Below are 25,033 nucleotides of genomic sequence, written 5' to 3'. Positions count from 1 at the left end.
GTAGCTTATTAGCCGTTTAACAGTAGATTCATTGTAGGACAGGATATATAGGAAGAACTAAATGTGCGAAAAGTACTGCAATGACTGTTAGCAACTTTCATCTACATGTAGATTGGGAGAATCAGATTGGCAAAGGTAGCTGCAAAAATGCATTTATAGAGCATCCTGAGGACAATTTCTCAGAGCATTACCTTCCAGAGCCAAACAAGGAGCAGGTTATTCTAGATCCCTTGCAGTGGCAGAGCTTTACATAGCTATTAAATAACTCAGATTTATCCCAGTCAGAAAAGAAAAAAAGGCACTTTGAAAAAGGTGCATCATCCATGGCTAAATAAAAAAGTTAAGGATAATATTGCATTGAAGTAAACACAATACAAAGTCAAAAGATTGGGCAGTTTTTTTAAGAACCAGAAAATAATGACTAAAAAGATAATAAAGAGGCAGTGGCAAAGTATGAAAGAGAGAGACAGCTAGTTGGCAAAACAAAAACAGCAAACGTTTCTACAAGTGGTGAAAATAGGAAAAGGGTAACTAAAGCTAGTTTTGGTCCTTCTGTGACTGAGCCTGGGAAATTGAAAACAAAGAAATGGCAATGGCTTTGTACAGGAATTTTGTGCTTGTCTTCATGATAGGAGACTTAGGAAACTTCCCAAAAATAACAGAAAATCAAGAGGTGATTGGGAGTGATGACCCTAAACAATCAACTTTATCAGGGAAAAGCTGCTTGGAAAATTATTGAATCTAAAAGCTGATATGTCCCCAGGAGTGGATGACCTGCATTCTGGGCCCTTAAAAGAAGCCATGGCACATATATTAGATGCATTTGTTATAATGTTACAATTGCCTTAAATTCTTAAGGTCCCCAGTTGATTCAAAAAAAGGGAGGCAGAAAACAGGCAACTATGGACCAGTTGACCTAACATTATCACAAGGCAATGGTTTAGAATTGGATACTTAAAAATTATAATGAGGTCAGGCACAGCCAACATGATTTTGAGATAGGGAAATTATGTTTAACTTAATTAAGGGAGATCAGTTGGAAGATGTGGTATCTAGCCTGCAGATCCCAACACCAGAGAGCATACAACAGGCCAGATGTGTAATGTGTGTGAAAATTGTGTTTCTGGGGGGACCTTTGATGGGATTTTACATTGTTTTCCTGTGTAAAGACAAATTGTGTAAAATGTATTTAATGTTTACATCTAGTATTGTGTATGTGTATTATGTACTGTATGTTGTGATTTTCTCTAATCCAGTCTTTTTTCCCTTTCAGAAGACAATGCATTGTCTCTCAAGGGAGGAAATGTGTGTGTTGGGGTTAGGTAATTTGGGGAGTTGGCTTTTGGGTCTTGATGATTTTTGCTCACCCAGAGTGATACTCTAGGGCACACAGTACTGAAGTGCAGACATGTAGCATCAAGCAAAAATCTCCATCATTTGAAATACCGGACAAAACCCTGCGCTTTTTCCAATATCTAAAATATCAGACAAAACTCTGAACTTTTCAAAACTTTTAAAAGGTAAATGGAAGCTGGAATGAGTTCTGTGGAGAATACACAAATACAACTCACAGAACTGAAATGGCTGTCTGGAACCATTATTCAACATGGAAATTCAATTTACACGTCTAAGAGGACAATCAACTAAAACTTACTTTTACACTTCGGGCTACCCCGCACAGACAGTATGCTGACAGTATACAGAGAGTTGACAGCGCCTACAGAGTTACTGGACTTTCAACCTCAATCAAAACCCATTCACATATACTCTAACCATCGGAAAGCCAATTTACTTCAGAAGAAAATATCGAGAATAATTGCCAGCCACAATCTCACTAGAGGGAGCCTTTTTCAATAACAAGTTTCTGCACAAACAGCTTACTCACATGCTTCCAGCCCCAACAAGCAACTTCAGAACCAAAAACCACCAAGGCTGAACTGAGAACCAAGAACAGGAAGCCAGACAAAGGGCCTCATTGGAAGAAAAGGTATCCAAGAGGGAGACTCCAACCAGAGCTTCCAGAACAAGAACGATTAGACACAGCCTATTCCAAACCAAGAGAATTGACGGCATGAACCTTAGCAATTGAGTGCACTTTAATCAAGCTTTCTACGCTTGGAGTTCCATGCACTGACACCACCCACTTTCCCCTCCCTGCCAGCTAGGTCGGAACTTTGGGGTATCAGGAATTTCAGCTCACCAATGAGGAAAACGTAGTTTTAAAGTTTCTGTAATGTTGGTTTTAGGTTTCTAGCTGTGTTTAATCTAGCTAATCATGTCTGTAATAGTATTACGGTCTTCTGTACAGTTGATTGTGTCAATTTCCTGGTCTATTGCATTTACCTGCATTTCTTATATTATAGTTACCTTTCATATTCTAAATAAACACAGAGATACTTTTGCTCTGAAATACCTGTTGACAGCCTTCTTCATTTCACAGTCCCTAAATAAGTCCAGTGTCTAGAACCAGGAATCTGTGGGTGATTCGAACCACTTAAAAATCAGGAAATAATTGATTGCAAACCAGAACCCTACAGGTCTTATTGAAACATCTAAGATCTTGAGAGTAGTGAAATGGGCGGATACCTGAAGGATGTTTCCTTTTGCAGGGGTGACTAAAACTAGAAGACATAGTTTGAGATTAAGAGGTCTCCCTTTTAAGACAGAGATGTGGAGGTTTTTTTTCTATCAGAGGGTTGTTAGGGTGGAAATTTCTTCACCAGGAGGTAGTGGAAGCTGGGTCTTTACATTTATTTAAAGCTGAGTGAGATGGATTTTTGATAGGGAATCAAGCGTTATGTGTGCACACAAGAAAGTAAAGTGGAAACCACATACAGATCAACCATGATCTTACTGATTGATGGACCAGACTTGCAGGGGCAAATTGCATCCTCTTGCTTCTATGTCGCTATATAACATAATGGAGAGCATCCTCAGTATAAAGATGTATCTTTGTAGAAACAAACATCGTACAGTCATCATACTTACTAAACACCATTGATAACTGCATCTGTGACAATTAGACTTGTGAAGATGAGCTCAAGTAAGATTCTCTCTCATAAATATGGGAAGTGTTGGAAAAACAAGAAGGATGAGAATTTAATTAGAATCCACATGAGGTAAGTCATTGCCGAAGACAGTTACTGAAGATGGGGACAGAGCTGTGAAAGCAAGCTTTGGCAAACATCTTATTGTAGGAGGGAAATGGAATGAAATTAAAGTCAACAAGATGAAACAGACAAATGGAGAGCCATTAGAGGAGCAGAATTTCTTCAAGGTAGATATTCTGAAAGAGAAGTGAGTTAATCACTAAAGTTAAAGCAAATACTGCAAAGATACCATTGACTTGAAAGTGCTGGGAAATTTCAGCAGATCTGGCAGCAATTGCGGAGAGCAAAACAGAGATTAATATTTAAAAATAGTTCCAACTGTCTCCGATACACCTCATCCATCTGAGGTGCTCTCTCTGGCCTCTTACCTCCTCTTTCCATTGACAACTGTCAGCGTGACATCAGAAACATGAATTTCTCTAGTCTACTTATGCATCTTAACCTATTTCCCCCTGAACTTGCTGTGGTCTAACTCTGATTTTGTTATCAAACTTGCTGATAAAGATAGTGCTGCTATTATCTGGTATTTACAAATGCTGAGTGCCAACTCTCAGACACTTCATCGTATCTCCCCGGACCATAATCCCACCACTGGACATTAAACCATTGTTGTGAGGATGGTCACTGACTTCATCACCTCTGGAGATCTTGCCTCCACAGTTTCTTACCTTTCAATCCTGAATAATCCACTTCTACCTTCTTCCCAAAATGCACAATCAGGACTGCCCTAGCATCTTGTTCCTGTCCCACCGAACTTGACACTAGAACAAAGAACAAAGAACAAAACAGCACAGGAACAGGCCCTTCAGCCCTCCACGCCTGCGCCGATACATTTTGCCCTTCCATGCTAAGACTGTCTTCACTTACAGGATCCATATCCCTCTATTCCCTTCCTATTCATGTATTTGTCCAGGTGTTTCTTGAATGCTGCTATTACGTCTGTTTCCATCACCTCCTCTGGCAGCATGTTCCAGGCACTCACCATCCTTTGTGTGAAAAACTTGCCTCACACATCTCTTTTAACCTTCCCTGTGTTCCCTGTGTTTTTGACCCCTCCACTCTGGGAAAATGCCTCATACTTTACACTCTATCCATGCCATTCACAATCTTATAAACTTCTATCAGGTCACCCCTCAACTTCCTGCGTTCCAGTGAAAACAAACCCAGTCTATCTAACCTTTCTTCATAGCTAAAATCCCTCATACCAGGCAAGATCCTGGTAAACCTTTTCTGTACCCTCCCCAAAGCATCAACATCATTCTGGTTGTGTGGTGACCAGAACTGTGAGCAATATTCCAAGTGTGGCCTAACTAAAGTTCTATAAGGCTGCGGCATAACTTGCCTATTCTTATACTCAGTGCCCCTTCCAATGGAAGCAAGCAATGCCATGGGCTTTTTTCACTACCTTATCTACTACCTGTGCTACCACCTTCAGTGATCTGTGAACCTGCACACCCAGATCCATCTGCATATCAATATTCGTAAAGGTTCTGCTATTCACTGTACAATTTCAACCTGTACTTGACCTTCCAAAGTATATCACCTCACATTTGTTTGGAATAAAATCCCTCTGCTATTTTTCTGCCCAAGCCTCCAACTATCTATATCCTGCTGTATCCTTTGACAATATTTTTCACTATCTGCAACTCCACCAATCTTTATATTGCCCGCAAACTTACAAATTAGACCAGCCACATTTTCCTCCAAATCATTTATAGAGAGCATGAACAGCAGAGGTCTCAGCACTGATCCCTGTGGGACACACGAGTCACAACCCTCTATTCCAAAAAGCATCCTTCCACCGTTATCCGCTGTCTCCTATGACTAAACCAGTTCAGTATCCATCCTGCCAGCTCACCCCGACATTATATAACTTCACCTTTAGTGCCAGTCTGCCTTGAAGGACCTTATCAAAGGCTTTACTGAAGTCTATGTAAGCAACATTAACCACTTTTCCCTCATCAATCATCTTTGTCACCTCCTCAAAAAACTCAATCTAGTTAGTGAGGCACAACCTCCCCAGCATAAAACTAGGCTATCTATTGCTAATAAGTCCATTTGCTTCTAAATGCCTATACGTCTTGTCCCTGAGAATCTTTTTCAATAATTTCCTGACCACTGTAATTTCCTGGATTATCCCTGGCACCCTTCTTAAACAATGGGACAAAATTGGCTATTCTCCAGTTCTCTGGGACCTCAGCTGTGGCCAAAGAGAATACAAAGATGTCTGTCGATGCTCCAGCAATTTGTTCTTTTGCCCCCCTCAGTATTCTGGGATAGATCCCATCAGGACCTCGGGTGTTAACTACCTTAATACTTTTTTAAGATGCATAATACCTCTTGGCTTAGAAACTCAACACTCCCTTCCCTGAGATTATCCTCCACCAATTCCTTGTCTTTGGTGAATACCAACACAAAGTATTCATTTTGGATCTCACCTACCTCTTCTTGCTCCACACATGTATTCCCTCCTTTGTCCTTGAGTTGGCCAACCCTTTCCCTGGCTACTATCATGTTTTATATATATGTATAAAAAGCCTTGGGATTCTCCTTAATCCTGTTTGCTGATGACTTTTAGCCCCTCTAATTCCTTGTTAAAGTTCTTTCCTATTGTCCTAACTTACTTCATGGGCTTTGTTTGTTCCCATCCTCCTAGACCTTAGTTATGCTTCCTTTTTCTTTTTGACCAAGGTCATAACATCCCTGATCATCCAAGATTCATGTAACTTGCCAGGCCTGTCCTTCATTCTTGCAGGAACATGCCACTCCTGAACTCTTATCAACTGCAGTTTGAAATACTCCCATGTCTGATATGGATTTACCTTCAAACAGCCGCCTCCAATCAAAATTCTTGAGTTCTTGCCTAATTTTGTTGTAGTTTGCCTTCCCTAATTTAACACCTTCATCCAAGGACTCCTGTTATCCCTATCTTAAAACTCATAGTATTATGGTCACTATTCCCGAAATGCTCCCCCACTGAAATTTTACTTACCTGGCCAGGCTCATTTCCCAATACTAGGCCAAGTATAAGCCTTTCCCTGGTTGGACTGTTTACATATTGTATCAAACAAACCCTCCTGAACGGTCCTTACAAATTCTGCCCCATCCAAGCCCCTAGCATGAAGTGAGTTCCAGTCGATATAGGGGGAGTTAAAATCAACCAGAACAGCAACCCTGCTGTTTTTACATCGTGCCAAAATCTGAGTACATACTCTTTCCTCTATCTCCTGCTGGCTGTTCGGAGGCCTGTAGTATACTCCCTGCATTATGATTTCACCTTTCCTATTCCTGAGTTCTACTAATATTGCCTCACTGCATGAGTCCTCTGATGTATCCTCCCTCAGTACAGCTGTGAGGTACTCCTTTACCAGTAATGCAACTCTCCCACCCCTTTTACATCCCCTTCTGTCACATCTGAAACATCTAAACTCTGGGATATTCAGTTGTAATCCTGTCCCTCTTTCAACCAAGTCTCCATAATTATAATAATGTCATAGTTCAAAGTATTAACCAAAGCTCTAAGTTCATATACCTTGCCTATATACTTCTCACATTGAAACACAAGCATTTCAGATACCTCCCTTGCTCTTTTCAGCAGCATTTCCCTGCCTGTTCTTGTTCTTAGTCATGTTTGCCTTGGTTTCTACCTCTCCCTCAATTTCTTCATCTACTGCCCTGTTCCTCTGGTTCCCATCCCCCTGCCACACTAGTTTAAACCCACCCCAAATACTCTAGCAAAAACCCTCTAAGGACATCAGTCCTGGTCCTGCCCAGGTGTAACCCATCCAGTTTGTACAGGTCGCAGCTCCCCTAGAACTGGTCCCAATGCCCCACAAATTTGAAACCCTCCTCCTCACACCATCTTTTCGGCCATGTGTTCATTCAAAAAATCCTGATATTTCTACTCTGACTAGTTCATGGTACTGGTCATAATCCTGAAATAACTACCTTTGAGGTCCTACGTTTTTTACTTTCTTCCTTGTTCTCTACATTGTGCTTTTAGGACCTCATCCCTTTTTCTAATCTATGTCATCATGTACCATGGCCACAACATTTTTGCTCCCCGTGTCCTATCTCCATTTGTGATTCTTCTGTCACCCTATGTCATTTTAACAATGTCCTGTTTCCTGGCCCTAACCACTTTCTCTTTGGCACGGTGGCTCAGTGGTTAGCTCTGCTGCCTCAGTGCCAGGGGTCTGGGTTCAATTTCAGTCCTGGGTGAGTGTCTATGTGGAGTTTGCATGTTTTCCCTGTATCTGTGTGGGCATCCGCTGGGTGCTCCAGTTTCCTCCCACAGTACAAAGATGTGCAGGCTAGGTGGATTAGCTATGGTAAATGCAGAGTTGGGGAATAGGGAGAGAGGCTGGGTCTGGGTTGTGCGCTCTTTGGAGGATTGGTGCAGACTCAATGGGCCCAATGGCCTCTTTCTACACAGTAGGAATTCTACGATTCTATTTTGAATATGTAATTCCTATACACCTCTATACCCCATCAGGGCAGCCTGAGGACTCTCCACTTCCTCTTTGAACGTGGTTTTAAACAGTTCCCATCCACCACTATCTGCCTCCGCATGCTGAGGTCGTTCTCATCTTCAACAAACCTTGAGTTCAACAACCTCAGACTATGAACTCTGTCCTCCATTTTGATATTGTTATTCCCATTCCTTGTGCTGGAAAAAAACCCTCCTTGCCTTCTCAACTACTACTACCACTCCCTTTGCCTTATGTTCTACGAAATCTTTGATCTTTAATTTCCCCTACATTTTACTCATTCATTGAGAAGTTGGTGGTGAGCTGCCTTCTTGAACCACTGCAGTCCATGTGCTGTAATAACAACACAATACCATTAGGGAGGGAATTCCAGGATTTTGACCTAGCAACTGTGAAGAAATAGTGATATATTTCCAATCCTGGGTGGTTACTGGCTCAGACGGAAACTTTCAAGTGCAGTTTTCCCATATGTGATATCCTTGCCTTTCTCGATAATTGTGGTCGTGGGTTTGGAAGGTGCTGTGGAAGGAGTTTTGGAGAATTTCTGTAGTGGATCTTGTAGGTGGTGCATACTGTTGCTACTGAGCATCTGGGGAGGATTGGGTGAATGTTTGTTGATGTGCCAATCAAGCAGGATGCTTTGTCCTACATGATGTCCAGGTTGTTAAATGTTGTTGGAGCTGCATTTGTCCTGGCAAGTGGGTTGTAATCCATTACACTCCTGACTTGTGCCTTGTAGGTGGTGTCCAGGAGGTGTGTTTCTCACTGTAGGATTCCTGGCCTCTGTTCTGCACTTGTAGCCACAGTACTTATGTGGCTAGTCCAGTACAGTTTCTTGTCGCTGATGGCCCCAGAACACTGATAATGGGGTATTCAGCAATGGTAATGCCACTGAATGTTAAGGAATATGATTAAAATCTCTTTTGCTGTAAATGGTAGTTGCTTGGCATTTGTTTGGTTGAATGTCACTTGATATTTGTCAGCCCAGGCTGAATATTGTTCAGGTCTTGCGGCATTTGGTCATAGACTAACTCAGCATCTGAGAGTTATGGACGGTGCTAACATTGTGTAACCATCAGTGATCACGGCTTCATGATGCAAGGAAAGTTATTGGTGAAACAGCTAAAGATAGTTGAGACTAGGACACTCCCTTAATCTTTCCAGGACGCCACCTTCTGTTCCACTTGTCTCTCTCTGATTTTCAATAGCACAAACTCTGTGACTTGTCAATTTGTCTTCAGCTCCAGGAGTCATTGGACTTTAAATGCTAACTCTGTTACTATCCACAAATGTAGCCACGTCTAGTAAGTTTCTCTAACACCTTCTGCTATTACTTCAGATCTCCAGCATCCATAGAATCTTCCTTTGAGTTGAGTTATTTCTCACATATATGGCATGATGGCTCAGTGGTTAGCACTGCTGCCTCACAGTGCCAGGAACCCAGGTTTGATTCCACTCTTGGGCGACTATCTGAGTGGAGTTTGCACATTCTCCCTGTGTCTGTGTGGGTTTCCTCCAGGTACCCCAGTTACCTCCCACTGTCCAAAGATGTGCAGGTTAGATGGGCTGGCTATGCTAAATTGCCCACAGTTTCTAGGATGGGAAATGCAGGGACAACGTCAGTGTGGGTCTGGATGAGATGTTCTTTGGAGGATCGGTATGGACTCGATGGGCTGAATGGCCTACTTCCACACTGTATGGATTCTATGATTCATCACCTGCCAGAGGTTTAGTCTAGCTCTTCAGGGATTAGCCAGATCTGTGACACCACCCACGCCCTCCACCTCCTCCAGAACTTCCAATTCCCCGGTCCCCAACACCTCATCTTTACCATGGGCGTCCAGTCCCTCTACACCTGCATTCCCCATGCAGATGGCCTTAAGGCCCTCCGCTTCTTCCTGTCCCGCAGGCCCGACCAGTCCCCCTCCACTGACACCCTCATCCGCTTAGCCGAACCCGTCCTCACACTCAACAACTTCTCTTTCAATTCCTCCCACTTCCTACAGACAAAGGGGGTAGCCATGGGTACCCGCATGGGCCCAAGCTACGCCTGCCTCTTTGTAGGTTACGTGGAACAATCCCTCTTCCGTACCTACACCGGCCCTAAACCCCACCTCTTCCTCCGTTACATTGATGACTGTATCGGTGCCGCCTCGTGCTCCCACGAGGAGCTCGAACAGTTCATACACTTCACTAACACCTTCCACCCCAACCTTAAATTTACCTGGACCATCTCTAACACCTCTCTCCCCTTCCTGGACCTCTCTGTCTCCATATCGGGCAACCACCTCGAAACCGATATTCATTTCAAGCCCACCGACTCCCACAGCTACCTAGAATACTCCTCCTCCCACCCACCTTCCTGCAAAAATGCTATCCCCTATTCCCAATTCCTTCGCCTCCGCCGTATCTGCTCCCAGGATGAGGCATTCCACTCCCGTACATCTCAGTTGTCCTCGTTTTTCAAGGACCGTAACTTCCCCTCCTCGGTGGTCGAGAACGCCCTCAACCGTGTCTCCCACATCTCCCGCACCTCATCCCTCACACCCCGTCCACGCAATAAAAACCAAAAAAGAATCCCCCTCGTCCTCACGTACCACCCCACCAACCTCCGGATCCAACGCATCATCCTCCGACACTTCCGCCATCTGCAATCCGACCCCACCACCAAAGACATCTTTCCCTCCCCACCTTTATCTGCTTTCCGGAGGGACAACTCTCTCCGTGACTCCCTTGTCCGCTCCACACTCCCCTCCAGCTCCACCACACCTGGCACTTTTCCCTGCAACCGCAGGAAGTGCTACACCTGCCCCCATACCTCCTCCCTCACCCCCATCCCAGGCCCCAAGAAGACTTTCCACATCAAGCAGATGTTCACCTGCACATCTGCCAATGTGGTATACTGCATCCGCTGTACCCGGTGTGGCTTCCTCTACATCGGGGAAACCAAGCGGAGACTCGGGGACCGCTTTGCAGAACACTTACGCTCGGTTCGCAACAAACAACTGCACCTCCCAGTCGCGAACCATTTCAACTCCCCCTCCCATTCCTCAGACGACATGTCCATCCTGGGCCTCCTGCAGTGCCACAACGATGCCACCCGAAGGTTGCAGGAACAGCAACTCATATTCCGCTTGGGAACCCTGCAGCCCAATGGTATCAATGTGGATTTCACAAGTTTCAAAATCTCCCCTCCCCCTACCGCATCCCAAAACCAGTCCAGCTCGTCCCTGCCTCCCTAACCTGTTCTTCCTCCCACCTATCCCCTCCTCCCACCTCAAGCCGCACCTCCATCTCCTACCGACCAACCTCATCCCGCCCCCTTGACCTGTCCGTCCTCCCTGGACTGACCTATCCCCTTCCTAACTCCCTACCTACACTCACCTTTCCTGGCCCCATCCCCGCCTCTTCGACCTGTTTGTTTCCTCTCCACCTATCCTCTCCTCTATCCCTCTTCTATCCGCCTCCCACTCTCTCCCTATTTATTTCAAAACCCCCTTCCCCTCCCCCTTTTCTGATGAAGGGTCTAGGCCCGAAACGTCAGCCTCTCTGCTCCTATGATGCTGCTTGGCCTGCTGTGTTCATCCAGCCCTGCACCTTGTTGTCTCGGATTCTCCAGCATCTGCAGTTCCTACTATCTCTGAGCCAGATCTATCAGTTGTGTTTCTAACGAGGTATTGTTCATGATTTACATTACTTGCTGCTTTCAAATATGTTCAACATGGAGTACTGCTTCATCAGTTGAGGTAGGGCGGTGAAAGGTTTCCTTGTTTATGTGATGACATAAGTATTCATTGGGTTCGAAGTTAAAATTAAACACTTCCAGAAGTATCACTCCTGTATACAGAAGTACTGCCAGTCAATTATCCTTCTGATTATTAACATTTTCTCTTGTTGTTGTTGGGTATATTTTGCAACCAATAATTGCTCAAATGTCAATGATACAATCCATCATTCTGCAGCTAACTTGAACAGCTCCATAAGTAGTTGATTATCCAGGTTCAATTTATCTGAAAGGGGGCTACATATTCCAGAAAACATTTGATGTAAATGAGTTATTGCATGGGTTTCAAAAGTGCTGAAAGATATTAATCTGTGTTTTAAGTGCTCACAATAAGAAAGCTTTTCCTATCCCAGGTCATAACGGTTCCTCTTTGTCTCTTGTCTTATAGCATCTTTTACATTTATTCCAATTCTGACTCACCTTGTAAATATGAAACAAATATAATTCATTTCTTAAATAATTTTAATTTGCAAATGTATTAGGATTTTCCAAACAAAATACATTTTATAGAAGTAAATGAAAATGGAAGAAATTAATCTGCATTGAAGTATGAAGTACAATGCTCAACAGATCTTGCATTCTGATTTTACTCAGTACAAATGTGGCTACAAAATACATGCATTTTTATTGCAGGATTAACAGCAAGACTGTTCCCATACTTACCTTCTATGAGTGACAAAGCTGCCATTAATGTGACCAGATCCGTCGCAGCCTGGTGTAGGGCAGGATGTAACTTCTGTTTTGCCAGATTTCCAAGGGAATTGGGATCCATTCAGAGAAGCTTCCTTTTGTCTCTTTGCAGCTAAAGGGCAACCTGATGCACTGCGATGTGATGAGTACTTCCCAGATATGTGACCCTGCCCATCACAACCTATCACTGGGCACCTTAGAAAAACAGAAAAATTCACTATAAATCACCTTATCCATAGATCATTGTTTAAGGCCACATGCAGAAAATTGTGTCAACTTACAATCAAAGAATCATAAAATGGCTACAGCACTAAAGAAGGCTAGTAGGATTGAGATACCCATGCTGCCTCTCTGCAAGGACATACATCTCAGCCCTATTTCCATAACCCTGAAAATTGTATCTCTTTCAGTGCTCTTCTAGTTCCTTTTTGAAAGCCATAATCTACCACCACCACAATCTTAGCTAGTTCCTCATCCCGCCATTGATTCTTTTGCCATTCACCCTTTTTTTTATTCATTACGGGCTGTGGGATTTGCAGGCTAGGCCAGCATTTGTTGCCCAACCCTAATTGCGCAAAGGGATATCAAGAGTCTTGCTGTGGATCTGGAATCATATGTAGCCCAGACCAGGTAGGATAACAGATTTCTTTCCCTAAAATGAGTGAACCAAATGGGCTTTTCCAACAATTGACAATGGATTCATGGTCATCATTAGACTCTTAATTCCAGATTTTTACTGAATTCAAACTCCACCATCTGCCATGGCAGGATTTGAACCCAGGTTCCCAGAACATTACCTGGGTCTCTGGATTAACATTCCAGCAATAATACCACTAGGCCATCACCTCCCCTTCTAGGCTGATCATTTCATTGGCTCCACTGTCATTATATTATCATCATTATATCAACATCCTTTGATTCTTACCTTTCAACAATTATAATAATTTGTCTCTATTTATTTTGATTTGACCGCTCATGATTTTGAACAGCTTTTCCAAATCTTCTTTATTCTCTAAGGAAAACAATTCCAGTATTTCTAATTCAATCATTGAATCTGGTATCTCTCATTCTTGGAATTAATTCCTATAAATCTTTTCTGCACTCTTTTTAAAGACTTCCATCCTTCCTTAAGTGTGATATCCAGAATTCTACCAAATATTCAAATGGAGACCGAACCAGTGGTTTTTAATGGATCATCATATCTCCCTCCTTGTTTTACCCTAAGTCAATATTTAAGAAGCCCGCAATCTCATTTTTTAAATCACTTTCTCAAACTGCCCTGTCGTTTTCAATAATTTCTACACATCGGCCTCCAGAGCTCTTTGTTCCTGCGCACCCTTTACAACTGTACCCTTTGTTTTTTTTTAAATGCCTCTGCTAATTCTTTCAACTAGATGTACCAATTCACAATTCTCAGCACTAAATTTTATCTGACATGTGTTGACCTAATCCAGTTGCCTGTTTATGTTCTTTTGATGTTTATCACTATTTTGCTCACTGTTCTCATTAATTCCAAGTTTTACATCATTTGCAAATGGTGGTTCAGTGGTTAGTATTGCTTCCTCACAGTACCAAGGACCTGGTTTTGATTCCAGCCCAAGTCAACCGTCTGAGTGGAGTTCGTACATTCTCCCCATGTTTGTGTGGGTTTCCTCTAGGTTCTCCGGTTTCCTCCCACAGTCTAAAGGTGGATTGGCCCTGCTAAATTTCCAATAGTGTCCAGGGAAATGCAGGCCAGGTGGATTAATCATGGGAAATGCAGGGCTACAGGGATGGGATGGGTCTGGGTGGGATGCTCTTTGGAAGTTCAGTGTGGACTTGATGGGCCAAATGGCCTGCTTCTACACTGTGGGGATTCTTTGATTCAAAGCTGTGAAATTTTCCAAGTCTGGGAAATCTGTGATAAACCTTCCTTCATCTTAATGCTGCCACTGCCTCTGTTAGACCATGGGCTTCAATATTCCTGACAAGTTTGTTGTTTGATATTTTATTGAATACCTTTTGAAAATCCATATACAGCACATCTACCACCGACTGTATTATCCTCAAACATCCTCTCTGTCCAGTCAGAGATGCCAACATCGCATGAATGAATCATAAAGTGGGCCAATTTGACAGGGGATCTATGGTTGTAGGCGAAGGGCATAATTGATAAAAACCCAAAGAACTGCAGATGCTACAAATCAGGAACAAAAATAAAGTTGCTGGAAAAGCCCAGCAGGTCTGGCAGCATCTGTTCTGAGGAAGTTCTGAGGAAGGGTCACCGGACCCAAAATGTGAACCTCTGTTTTTCCCTTCACAGATGCTGCCAGACCTGCTGGGCTTTTCCAGCAACTTTGTTTTTGTGGCATAAATGATTAAGTAGTTGTGTACTTTGCAATTTTGTCATTATCAAGGAAGAAATGGCGACATACTTTTAATTAAGGATGATGAATGGCTTGGAGAAGAACTTGTACAGTGTTCCCTTGTATGTGCTAGCCTTGTTCTTCTAGATGGAACTGGTGAAGGGTGGAAGATGCTGTCAAAGGAGCCTTAGTGAATTTCTGCAGTGTATTTTGTAGGTAGTATACACTGCAGCTGCTAGGCACGAGTGAACAGGTTATTGCTAAGAAGGTGCTGCTTGTTAGCGCTGCTGATGACATCTTCCAACATTTTACTTATGATCAAGAGAAGAATGATGGGCGGTAATTGGCTGGGCTGGATTTCTCCTGCTTTTTGTGTAGAGGACACAGGAAGAAAACACTGCCCAAGACTCAAAATACTTAAATTAGTTAGTTAATTTTGCTCTTAACATTTGCCTGATGGCTTTCCTTAATTAATTAACTTCTGCCCAAGTGGTTTTTAAGTTTTTCCTGGTTTATCAATTCTAAAAATTTCTCCATCTCTGAAATTAAATTGAATGGTCTGTAATTTGTTGAGATAATTTTATCATCTGCTTGAAGCAAGGATTCAATATTCACAATTCCTGACTTCTCTGACAACACCACCAAATATAGGTCAGTGCCTCCTCAATTTCCTGTTACTTCCCTCAATGTCCTTGGTTACATCCCATTGGCCCTAACGATTTATCAAGTGTAGCCATACTGCCTTATAAATGTACTTTCTTAATCTTTAGCCCATCCAGTGTCTTTTATTATGCATATTATTCCTTGGTAAAGGTAAATTGCTAAATACACAGCTAGTAGTTCAGTCATTCTCTTGACGTCCAACTATAGATCCCCTTTCAGATTGCCAATTGGCCCCAATACCTCCTTCTAATTCATTTGTGGGGATCATTGGTCATAACTGGCTAGGCTAATATCGTTCATACAAGTGCAGATGCACTCACAGTACTGTTAGAAAAGGAGTTCCAGGGTTTTGACCCAGTGACAGTGACTGAATGGTGATTTAGTTCCAAGTCAGGAAGGCATGTAGCTTGGAGGAGAACTTGCAGGCGTTGATGTTCCTGTATATCTGCTACTCTTGTCCTTTAAGGTGGTAAAGGTCATGGCCCATTCCATCCCCAAACTGTTGAAAGCTTTGACAGATGCATTGACTTTGGGCTGCCTTCAAATGCACGAATGAAATCTGTAATGTGGCTGTTTAATTAGCTGTTCTGGGGGATGTGAACTTGATGGCTTTCATAGACTTACAAGTTTCTGGAAATGCCTTTCAAGTGATGTTTATTTATTTTACAGATTTACAAGCTTTTAAATCACTTTCAAATGTTTTGACAAGGTATGGAGTTCCTTTTCTAAGCTGGATAATCGGTAACTGGTTATAATGGTTGACGTTAGGGGGTGAGGGGGGTGTTTATAGCAGACTCAAAGAACTGGGCGAATGATTCTGGCAATGGATGTTGGTCTTTTAACATAGTTGCTTCAGTTGCAGCAGAGGCAGCAGGAATGACTCTAGGCCATTCCCCGATCCAAAGTATAAAAGCTTCACTATTGACACTGCTTTTGGAATTAATCCTGACACTTGCTTCCTGCCTCCAGTGGGAAGAAATCAGCCCTTGCATTCAGGTATATTTAATGCTCAGACCTGCCCTCTTGATCTGCATAATCAGTACAACCTCATCTTCCCTTGCTGCACCAGAAGCTCACAAATCGTATTTGCTATGCTTAGTATGTTTACATATATGCACTGCAAAACTAACCTATACTGAAACTTCGTAATTTATTTATTCCTTTATTGCATGTGGGCACAATGCCTTGGGATCTATTGCCAATCCTAATTTGATATTAAGAAATGGCTGAAGGCAAAGGATATGGGATCTGACAACATTTTGGCAATAGCACTGAAGACTTTTGCTCCAAAACTAGCCGAAACGTTAGCCAAGCTGTTCCAGTATAGCTCCAACACTGGCATCTACACGACAATGTGGAAAACTGCCCAGGTGTGTCCTGTACACAAAAAGCGTGAGAAATCCAACCCAGCCAATTACCGCCCATCACTCTTCTCCTGATCATAAGTAAAATGTTGGAAGATGTCATCAGCAGTGCTAACAAGCAGCACCTTCTTAGCAATAACCTGTTCACTCGTGCCTAGCAGCTGCAGTGTATACTATCTACAAGATACACTGCAGAAATTCACTAAGGCTCCTTTGATAGCATCTTCCACCCTTCACCAGTTCCATCTAGAAGAACAAGGCTACCACATACAAGGGAACACTGTACAAGTTCTTCTCCAAGCCATTCATCATCCTGAATTGAAAGTATATCACCATTTCTTTAGAGCTGTGGGTGCAAATATCCTTGTCTAACAGCACTGGGGCTCTACCTACACCAAATGGATTGCAGTGGTTCACCACCAATTCTCAAGTGGACAATAAGGATGGATAATACATTTGGCGCAGTCTGTGACATAATCATCCCATAAATAAGTCAAGAAAAAAATGCCCTGGATAAGATTGCCGTGAAATGTCATTTTGAGGTGTTGCAGTCCTTCAGGTTTAGGGATATCCATAGTTCTATTAGAAAGGGAAAATAACTTACCATTTCTTACTTCAGTGCTTCCTGTCTCTCCCAATGTTCTGTGTACCATGTGTCTTTTTACAAAAGCTTCAGTATGGTTTTCATCCCTCTGCCAATTGAGTTTAAACAGTCTCAATAGCAGTATCAACTGAAGAATACTATTACTGACTCTGTTCAGATACCATCTTTCAAGGTTCCACATTCACAGGACTTAGTCCCATTGTCTTACAAAGTACTCCTTTTAGCAGCCTCTCTCTTGTCTGTCTCTCTCGCACTTATCTGCTCTAACCTGCTATTGCTGCTCACACTACAATTTGGCCTGAAAACAATCTAGGGACTACTACATTTCAGGTGTTGCTTGCTAAGTTCTTTCCTGGTATTCAAAAATCTTCCTGCAGAACCTCATCCCTCTTTCTAACTCTCTCTTTCGATCAATGGGTGATGATTTCTGGATGTTCATTATCCTCTCGCAAAGTGCTATATAGCTAATCTGTGATATACTGACTCTGGAATCTAGGAGTCAATTTACCATTCTGGATTCACATCTGCCACTGCAGAAACACTGCCTGCTCTCCTAGCTGTAGAATACCCTATCACTATTATTTCCTGTTATTTCTCTAGCCTGTTCAGTTAAGTCAGCCATGGTATCATGGACTTAGTTCCAGCTATACTTTGTAGTTACAAACACGAGCTCGCATTGGCAATGTGGTTTCACCTATGTGCCCATAGGAAGTATTTTTTAAATTCCCCTCCCACTATGTGTACGCTGAAGGGCTACATTGGCAACAATTGATCTGGTGCATAGCTGGGCTTTAAATTTGGAATCTTTACTGGACATCTGAAAGGTTCTGTCAATGATGAGTACTTCTGCTACAGGTGAACACATAATAATGCAAGTATGGCACCATAGAGGCCTGGTTCATAACAAGGGAAGTGTTGTATAATTGAATGAGAACTCACTGGGAATCACAGAGGGAAATCCTTCATGAAATGCTCCTAAACTGATACTTGGCTGGTTTTTGATAAAATTCAGCCCAAAGTCTTCTTTAAGACATAGTTGGAAATTGGTTATTCTGATCACAGGCCATACTCAAATTCCAACTAATAAACTTCAGCCCATCTTTTCCTTACATACATGCTGCACTTAATGGCATAATATACGTGCAGAATATCAATTTTCACATCAATGGTGATAGCATGGAGTTCTTCCAACTCACCATCCCTCTCAACCCCACTACTATCTCCATGCTATCTGGTCAGCAGCCGGCAATCATGTCTTGGAAGAGTCACAACTTATTCCGAGGGGAGGCAGTGGTGTAATAGAAACGTTCTTGATGAGGAATGCAAAACGTCAGGCTCATATACTAGGGGCAGGGGTTCAAATCACATGCTAGCAAATAATGAAATTTGAACTTAATTTCAGAAAAGTACTGGAATACATGCAAACGAATAAATACTCTTGATTCTTATAAACCCCATCTGGTTCACTAATGTCCTTCAGCAAAGGAAATATACCATCTCTAGCTGGTCTTCTCCAGACCCACAACAATGTGTTTGACTCCTACCTCTGTTTGGCTAATATGGAACAAGCAATAAATTTCCTAGGCAACAATACTCATATTCCATAAATGGATGAAAAAAAGACTGTTGTTCTTTGTTTCTTGAAACTCTGCATCTTTTCTACTGACTCCACCCTCCTCCCTCATGAAATGTTCAACTGAACTATGCCAGGAAAATTATTGATGTATTTTTGCACATGGAGTTGAGCTTCAGAGTTGAAATTCTAACTGGCTCAAATTTTGCTCAAATGCATTGGCTATCATTTCACCATAGACATTGAAGCACTGATTTCTTTTACAAGAGATCCTGTCCATTATAATAGAAATGGCAGAAGTTGTCTGAGTTCATAAATCCTGTCCACAAATAGCTCTTTCCATTTTGACAGGAGAGAGAGTGGAGTCAGGCCAAATAATGCCTCTGAAAGTTTAGTCGAGATAGTTGGCCATTTAAATTATCATCTGCCTCAAATGATGTGGAATTTTGGCATCCCTACTGGATGGAACCTGATGTGTGCACACTAGCCCAACTAAGAGCAGACTTGAATTTTATGGATTTGTTTGGATAGCTAGTGTACCCCTTTTGAGGAATAAGAAGACTCTTTAATGTGGTTGTATAATACCTCTGAGGGGGTCATGCGTCTTTGGTGAGTATCATGTGCCCTTTGGTTGAGTTGAATATTACTTTTGAATGGTTAAAGGTAAACAAGAATATGCCTAAAAATTGCATACCCTCATTTTAACTGTTCAGCTTCCCAAGTTGTCAAAGAACACTCAAACTGTTCCAGAACAATCAAGCTGTCAAAAGGACCTGTTAAGCCTGTCATTGGAAAATAGGACTTTTGAGGAGAATTCGGCCATTTGGTTCTTTAAGCCTGCATTGTAATGGGATAAGAATCGATCTTGTCAAAGCATTTAAGGCTTATTTTTATAAGATTTTATTGAATTGCATTTAGATTTTGTTCATGAGAGTACTTCCAAAGTCTACAATATGCTTACAAACTTATTTAATAAAACATTATTTTTCCTTACCTCTGCAGGAATCCTGTCCATGATGGATACTAAATTAGTTGGCATGTTAGGTGAAAGGGCAAAGGGTGGTTTGTGGGGACATGGGTTGGCATTAATTTGGCATAGTGGCTATAAATAGCCATGGTAGTGTGGGTGCAGATGCACATGTTAGCATAAAGGATATGAGGAGAGGTTATGTGAAGTGGGTAGACAGTATGAAGTACAACAGATTGGTATGGATGGAAGGTATGTGTAGGGGGAGGAGTGTGGGAAGAATGGTTGTTTCTTTGGCTTCAATTTTTAAAAAATTAATCTTCTACACAATGTTGGTGCATTGAGACAGGCCATACACCATCCACACTCAATTGCCTATGCACTTGTTCAGAGGTTAGCTTGCCTAATTCCCAGGGACGTCCTTCACTCTGGTACAAAAATCAAAGTTCCAGGTTTCTTTTTCCCTGGTCAGATTTGTGGAGCTCATAATTATCCCACTGCTGTTCTCCCCACTGACACGGAAAATCAACACTCAAGTCCTATGCTCTTGCCCCATGTTAACCATGTTAACTTTTAACCTTCTTCAAACTTATAGCTGCTCCATCATCATTTTGTAGTACCCTCAAGACTTTTGGTCTTCCTGCTTTCCATTTCCCATCACTTGATCAGGTGAACATGGTCTATAATTTGGAACACCCTCACTAAACAAATTGCTTGCTTTTAAAAATTTTCCTAAAACTGACTATATCAATTAAACTTCCAATTACTTTTCCCAACCTCTTTGTTTATGGTTTGGTATTTGTTTGTCCATCTGCTTCTCTTGTAATGTATCTGTGGATTTATTCTTTATCTTAAAAGAACCATATAAATGTAAGTTGTTATTACTTACTGTTAGGTAACAGGACAAATCCTACTCTGAAAAAAATGATTTCATGGTGACTCCCACATGCGATTCATCATACTGCATATTTTACAGCATCTTTTGACAAAAGATAAAATTATAGATATCAAGTAATATATTTTGTTTACTTTTAAAGTCTATAAAGAAGGTGTTGCATTTTTGTAGTGCTTTTCAGAGCCCCAAGGTGTCTCGAAGCACTTTACAGTCATTGGACAACTTTTGAAGTCTAATTGTAATTGTGATGCAGGAAACACAGTAGTTAATTTACATAGAAGGTCCAGCAAACAGCTATACAATAGTGAACAGATTTTATTTTGTGTGTTTTGAGAGTTGAACAGGAAAAATAAACTCCACATTCTTCTTCAAATAGTGTCAAGGATCTTTTACATTCACGGAGAAAGGTAGACAAGGCCTCACTTTAATATTTCATCTGAAAGACGAGTTTATGAGGCCCTTAACAATACACTGAAGCCTACATTTCAGTGCTCCAATCTCTGAAGTAAGACTTGGAATCACAATCCTCCATGTCAGAGCATTACTGCTCAGGGACAACTGACCTGAATAACTAACCTTAACAAGCTCAGGGTGCCTCGAAGCTACTCCAAACTTTAATTCACAGTGGGGTAAAAGGATATTAAAAAGGTCTCATGGTTTATCTGCAACATATGCTAAAACATCATCTGTAGACTAGATCCAAGAAATAAATCTTAAAATTTACTGCCTAAAGACTAAACAAAGACAATTTTTTGAAAAAGTGATGCCAAAGTCATCATTAGCAAAATTTCCAAATAATGAGCTGTTTTTTTCGCTTTCCTGCCTGACTAACTCTGATCAATTAGCAAAATTTCCAAATAATGAGCTATTTTTTGCCTTCCTACCTGACCAACTCTGAGTCTTCTTTGTCATCCTTACTGGATGCCAGTTTAATTCCACCTTTTTTTGCACGTGGGCATCCGGAGAGGCTGCAAGATAAAATTGATTGTAAATTCACATATGGAATATCTGACTTTTATTAACACAGCCTTTGTGTCTTTTGGTGTGTTATTTTACTTACCTTCTGTGTGAAGCATAATTTCCAGTCACATGACCAGAGCCATCACAACCAGGTGTTGGGCACCTAGTATAATAAGAGAAAAATACCTTAAACATAAATATACTGTCTATTAAAACTTCCTTCAATTGTTCGACCAACATCTGATCCATTAAATTGTTTATCAGCAGATTTTAAGAACAAAGTAAATAATTGTCAGCGCTGATGAATATACATTATCTTTAAACCACGTGAACTTTATACCCTCCACTTGGCAAAAAAGAAACAGCTAAATTGATGTTCAAAAAATTATCAAGATGTGCTGCATAACTTGGTTTTTGTCTGCCTTGAATAAACTTGAGCCTTTGTTTTATCTTGTGAAGCTAATATTTAAATACTGAACTCTAGAATGGCAAACTACCAAGATTGGACACTGCTGTGAGCAACCCAGAAAAAAACTATTGAATAGGCTTTCTAAAAAAATGAACAATTCCTTGATTTTTAAAAATATATTAGCTAAACCAACACTGGAGATGAAAGATAAGGTTGTTGAAAGGTTGGGGTAGCTGGAGGTGGGAAGTCATACGATGAAACCTTCAGAAGTTAGTATCTTCATCAAACACAAGGATAATACCTGTAGTTTAAAATTTAATTGCAATCAACATAGAATTTGCTACTTCATGAACTAGAGAGGGAGCTGTAAATATTTATGCACATATTTTGAAAGTTACTTCCTTAGAAGTTAATTGCTTAAAATTACTTAAACGTATGTCCAGATGTGATTCAGGGCTTTTGTTCACCTGGGAGTGAGAATTCTTTATCAAACAAAACTTGATTCCTGGAGGTGATCCACAAGAAAAACATTTGAATACCCCCAATCACTGCCAAAAAGTGGGCTGAATGTATGTTTGATCCTTTCACGATCCACACACAATGAAATTAACGATATTTTTGAGTCTACTGCAGGTCTGATCAATCAGCTGCAGAGACATCAGCCTCAGTGAAAAAAAGGTTTTAACAAAAAGGGACTAACCTGATGCATTAACTCTGTTGTTCTCTTGCCGTAGATGTTCTCTAACCTGCTGTTTGCTCCCAACATTTTCCATTTTTATTCTTGTTCTTGGACTATGAGATATTGCCTAAAGACCTCAGAGGAATATTCAACCTGTGTGTTCTCCTTTACTGTAGTGAAACAGCTAACTTCCACTCTGCACTATTGCTCCTCAAAAACCATGGCTAATATTAGTAAGTAAGATGCGAGGAACACATTGTGCTAATTCACATTCCTGTACCCATGTTTTGTTAAAGATGTGTCTATACTTAATGTAGCATGTTATTTATTTCATTGCTTTTTTGAAGGGAGCTTTATTTTAAATTGATGATCCTCCATAATGAGTGGCAATCTGAAAATGAAGACAATTGAATCTGAATCTATTCCCAATCTTACGCCAAACATTTTTTTTTACAATTAAATTATACTGTGTTGTTTTCTCATCTAAATAAATAACCTCTCAATTCAAAGCGTACTTTTAACTCACAGGTCACTACAATAATTAATAAGTATTGTTAGAAAGCAACGAAGAATTTCTTGAAGGATCTATTTTTTAAAAATTCTTGGTGTTACAAAATTGTGAAATTGTGAATTGGAAGGCAGAAAGCTAGAATTTGTTTGTGAAAGAAAATGATAAGGTGGGGGGGTGGAAGAGTGCATAGCCCCTTTCAGAGGTAATGAGCTTGTCTGTGCCTGTATATAGCTAAAGGGATACGGTTAGTTCTGAAATTGAAACATGTATCAATTGGCTGTGTGATTGGAAACCTTAGGCTTGTTTTGATGTTTTGGCAACTAGCTGGAATCAGCCAATTAATTTAAACCAAGCACTCAGTGATTGAAAGCCAATTGAATTTAAGTCTGATGGTTTTGACAACCTTGGACTAAAGTTATTGTAAGAACATTGATATATCATCCAAGGTAGATAAGGAGAGGGGATTTTTGAAAATCGGGGTGGGAGAGCGAACTGCCATCTGAGAAATAAGCATCTAGCTCTCACAAGAAATTGCTAAGCTCACTAAGAAAGTACCACCTATCCATAAAAAGTGCCATGGCACTTTTAGCTAAGAGTCCTCACAGAAGACTTCACAGAGAAAACATCCCTGACAGCAGGATCAGCAGGAGAAAGGCATTTATAAGTTGAGAACAGCAGAAGAAAGGCATGTATAACTTTGAGAGACTAAGTTTTAATTTATTTTCTGAATACTTGGGTTTATATAAGAGGGACTGGTGTTTATTGGAACAGCATACCTGTAGAATTTTATTCAGTTGGGAATAGATAGGAGTTAAGGGGAAAATATTCAGTTTGTTAGTAGTTCTGTTAATTTACTCACTGTTAGGGTTAAATAAATAAATTGTTACTTGTTGTTTATAAAGTGAGTATCAGGAATTTTCTTTCATTTAACCTCCCCTTCTCCATAACACTTGGTTATTGAACACTTTAAATTTAATCTTTAACATGCCAAAAACAGAAAAAGAACACTCCCTGTGGTAATCATGTCTCCTATCAGTCACTCAAGCCATTAACAACAGCTATGGACAGCTATTGGAAAATTATATAAAATAAAGTTTAAAGCATACTTCAATTCCTGGGAGCTGGCTGCCATAAGGCTCTTAAGGCTCTTGTCAGCCAAAGGACAACCAGACACACTGCAAAAGGAAAGCAAATATATATTTTCCGTTATTTTACTAATCATATATTTGCATTTTCTAAACAAGAAAAAAAATGTTATATATTGGAGAAACCTTTACCTGCAAGTAAAGACTTGTTTTTAGATTCAGATGACCCAATTATATGATGGGATATTTGTTTCTGACTATTTCATTGATTTGTAAAAGATGCAAATTTTGATCATTATTGTGAATTGTGATGCACTTGTTAACAGATTAATTTGTTGCAGGTTATAGCTAATTTCCTTATTGAATTCAGAATGATAACAAATATTTAATTAGCTATGAACACTGAGCGAGCGGTTTAATGTACATGACCTTTCACCACAAACTACTTTTCTGAAATGTATTATTAGATTATACAATATTATTTATCTATTACTGCTTAGTTACTAACAAGGTCCTCAAGACAAACCCCATCTGTTTAATGGCAGGTGTTGAACTATGTATGCGAGAGTGGTCCTTGAGAAACATATTCAGGACAAGCAACGGTCTCTATGAAGACAGCCTCCACTGCTGGAAGCTCAGTACAAACTACTTGTGTCTTTGTGGTGAAACATCTTACTGAGGAGTGTCCCTTTTGTCCCTACATTAAGTGGTAGACTAATCGCCTTAAACTCAACAAGTGAGAAGGCAATCATTTGGCTCTGGGAAGTTGCATTCGCTAAATAAATAAATAAAACTTCATAGTACTTTTGAATTTTAATGGATGCATATATAGCGATACTAAAATAAAGTCAAGGGATATATCCTGAGATAGTAGGAACTGCAGATGCTGGAGAATCCGAGACAA

At 40.9% G+C, this 25,033-nt stretch overlaps 1 protein-coding gene across 1 annotated transcript in view; it reads right to left on the bottom strand.

Annotated features, from left to right (window-relative positions):
- The window catches only part of st18 (ST18 C2H2C-type zinc finger transcription factor), a 153,511-nt gene that overhangs the window by 10,952 nt on the left and 117,526 nt on the right, over positions 1–25,033 (bottom strand). Inside the window, exons 13-16 of the mRNA XM_048596120.1 lie at positions 24,151–24,219; positions 21,546–21,608; positions 21,370–21,453; positions 12,048–12,269 (exon numbers count right to left, since the gene is read on the bottom strand). Of these exons, the coding sequence (XP_048452077.1) occupies positions 12,048–12,269; positions 21,370–21,453; positions 21,546–21,608; positions 24,151–24,219 (438 nt within the window). The remainder of the gene's footprint in view (positions 1–12,047; positions 12,270–21,369; positions 21,454–21,545; positions 21,609–24,150; positions 24,220–25,033) is intronic.

The sequence above is a fragment of the Rhincodon typus genome, chromosome 4, assembly GCF_021869965.1.
Source record: "Rhincodon typus isolate 14 chromosome 4, sRhiTyp1.1, whole genome shotgun sequence".
Taxonomy (NCBI): Eukaryota; Metazoa; Chordata; class Chondrichthyes; order Orectolobiformes; family Rhincodontidae; genus Rhincodon; species Rhincodon typus.
The sequence above is the reverse complement of the archived record's forward strand: the minus strand, read 5'-3'. Positions and strand labels throughout refer to the sequence as shown.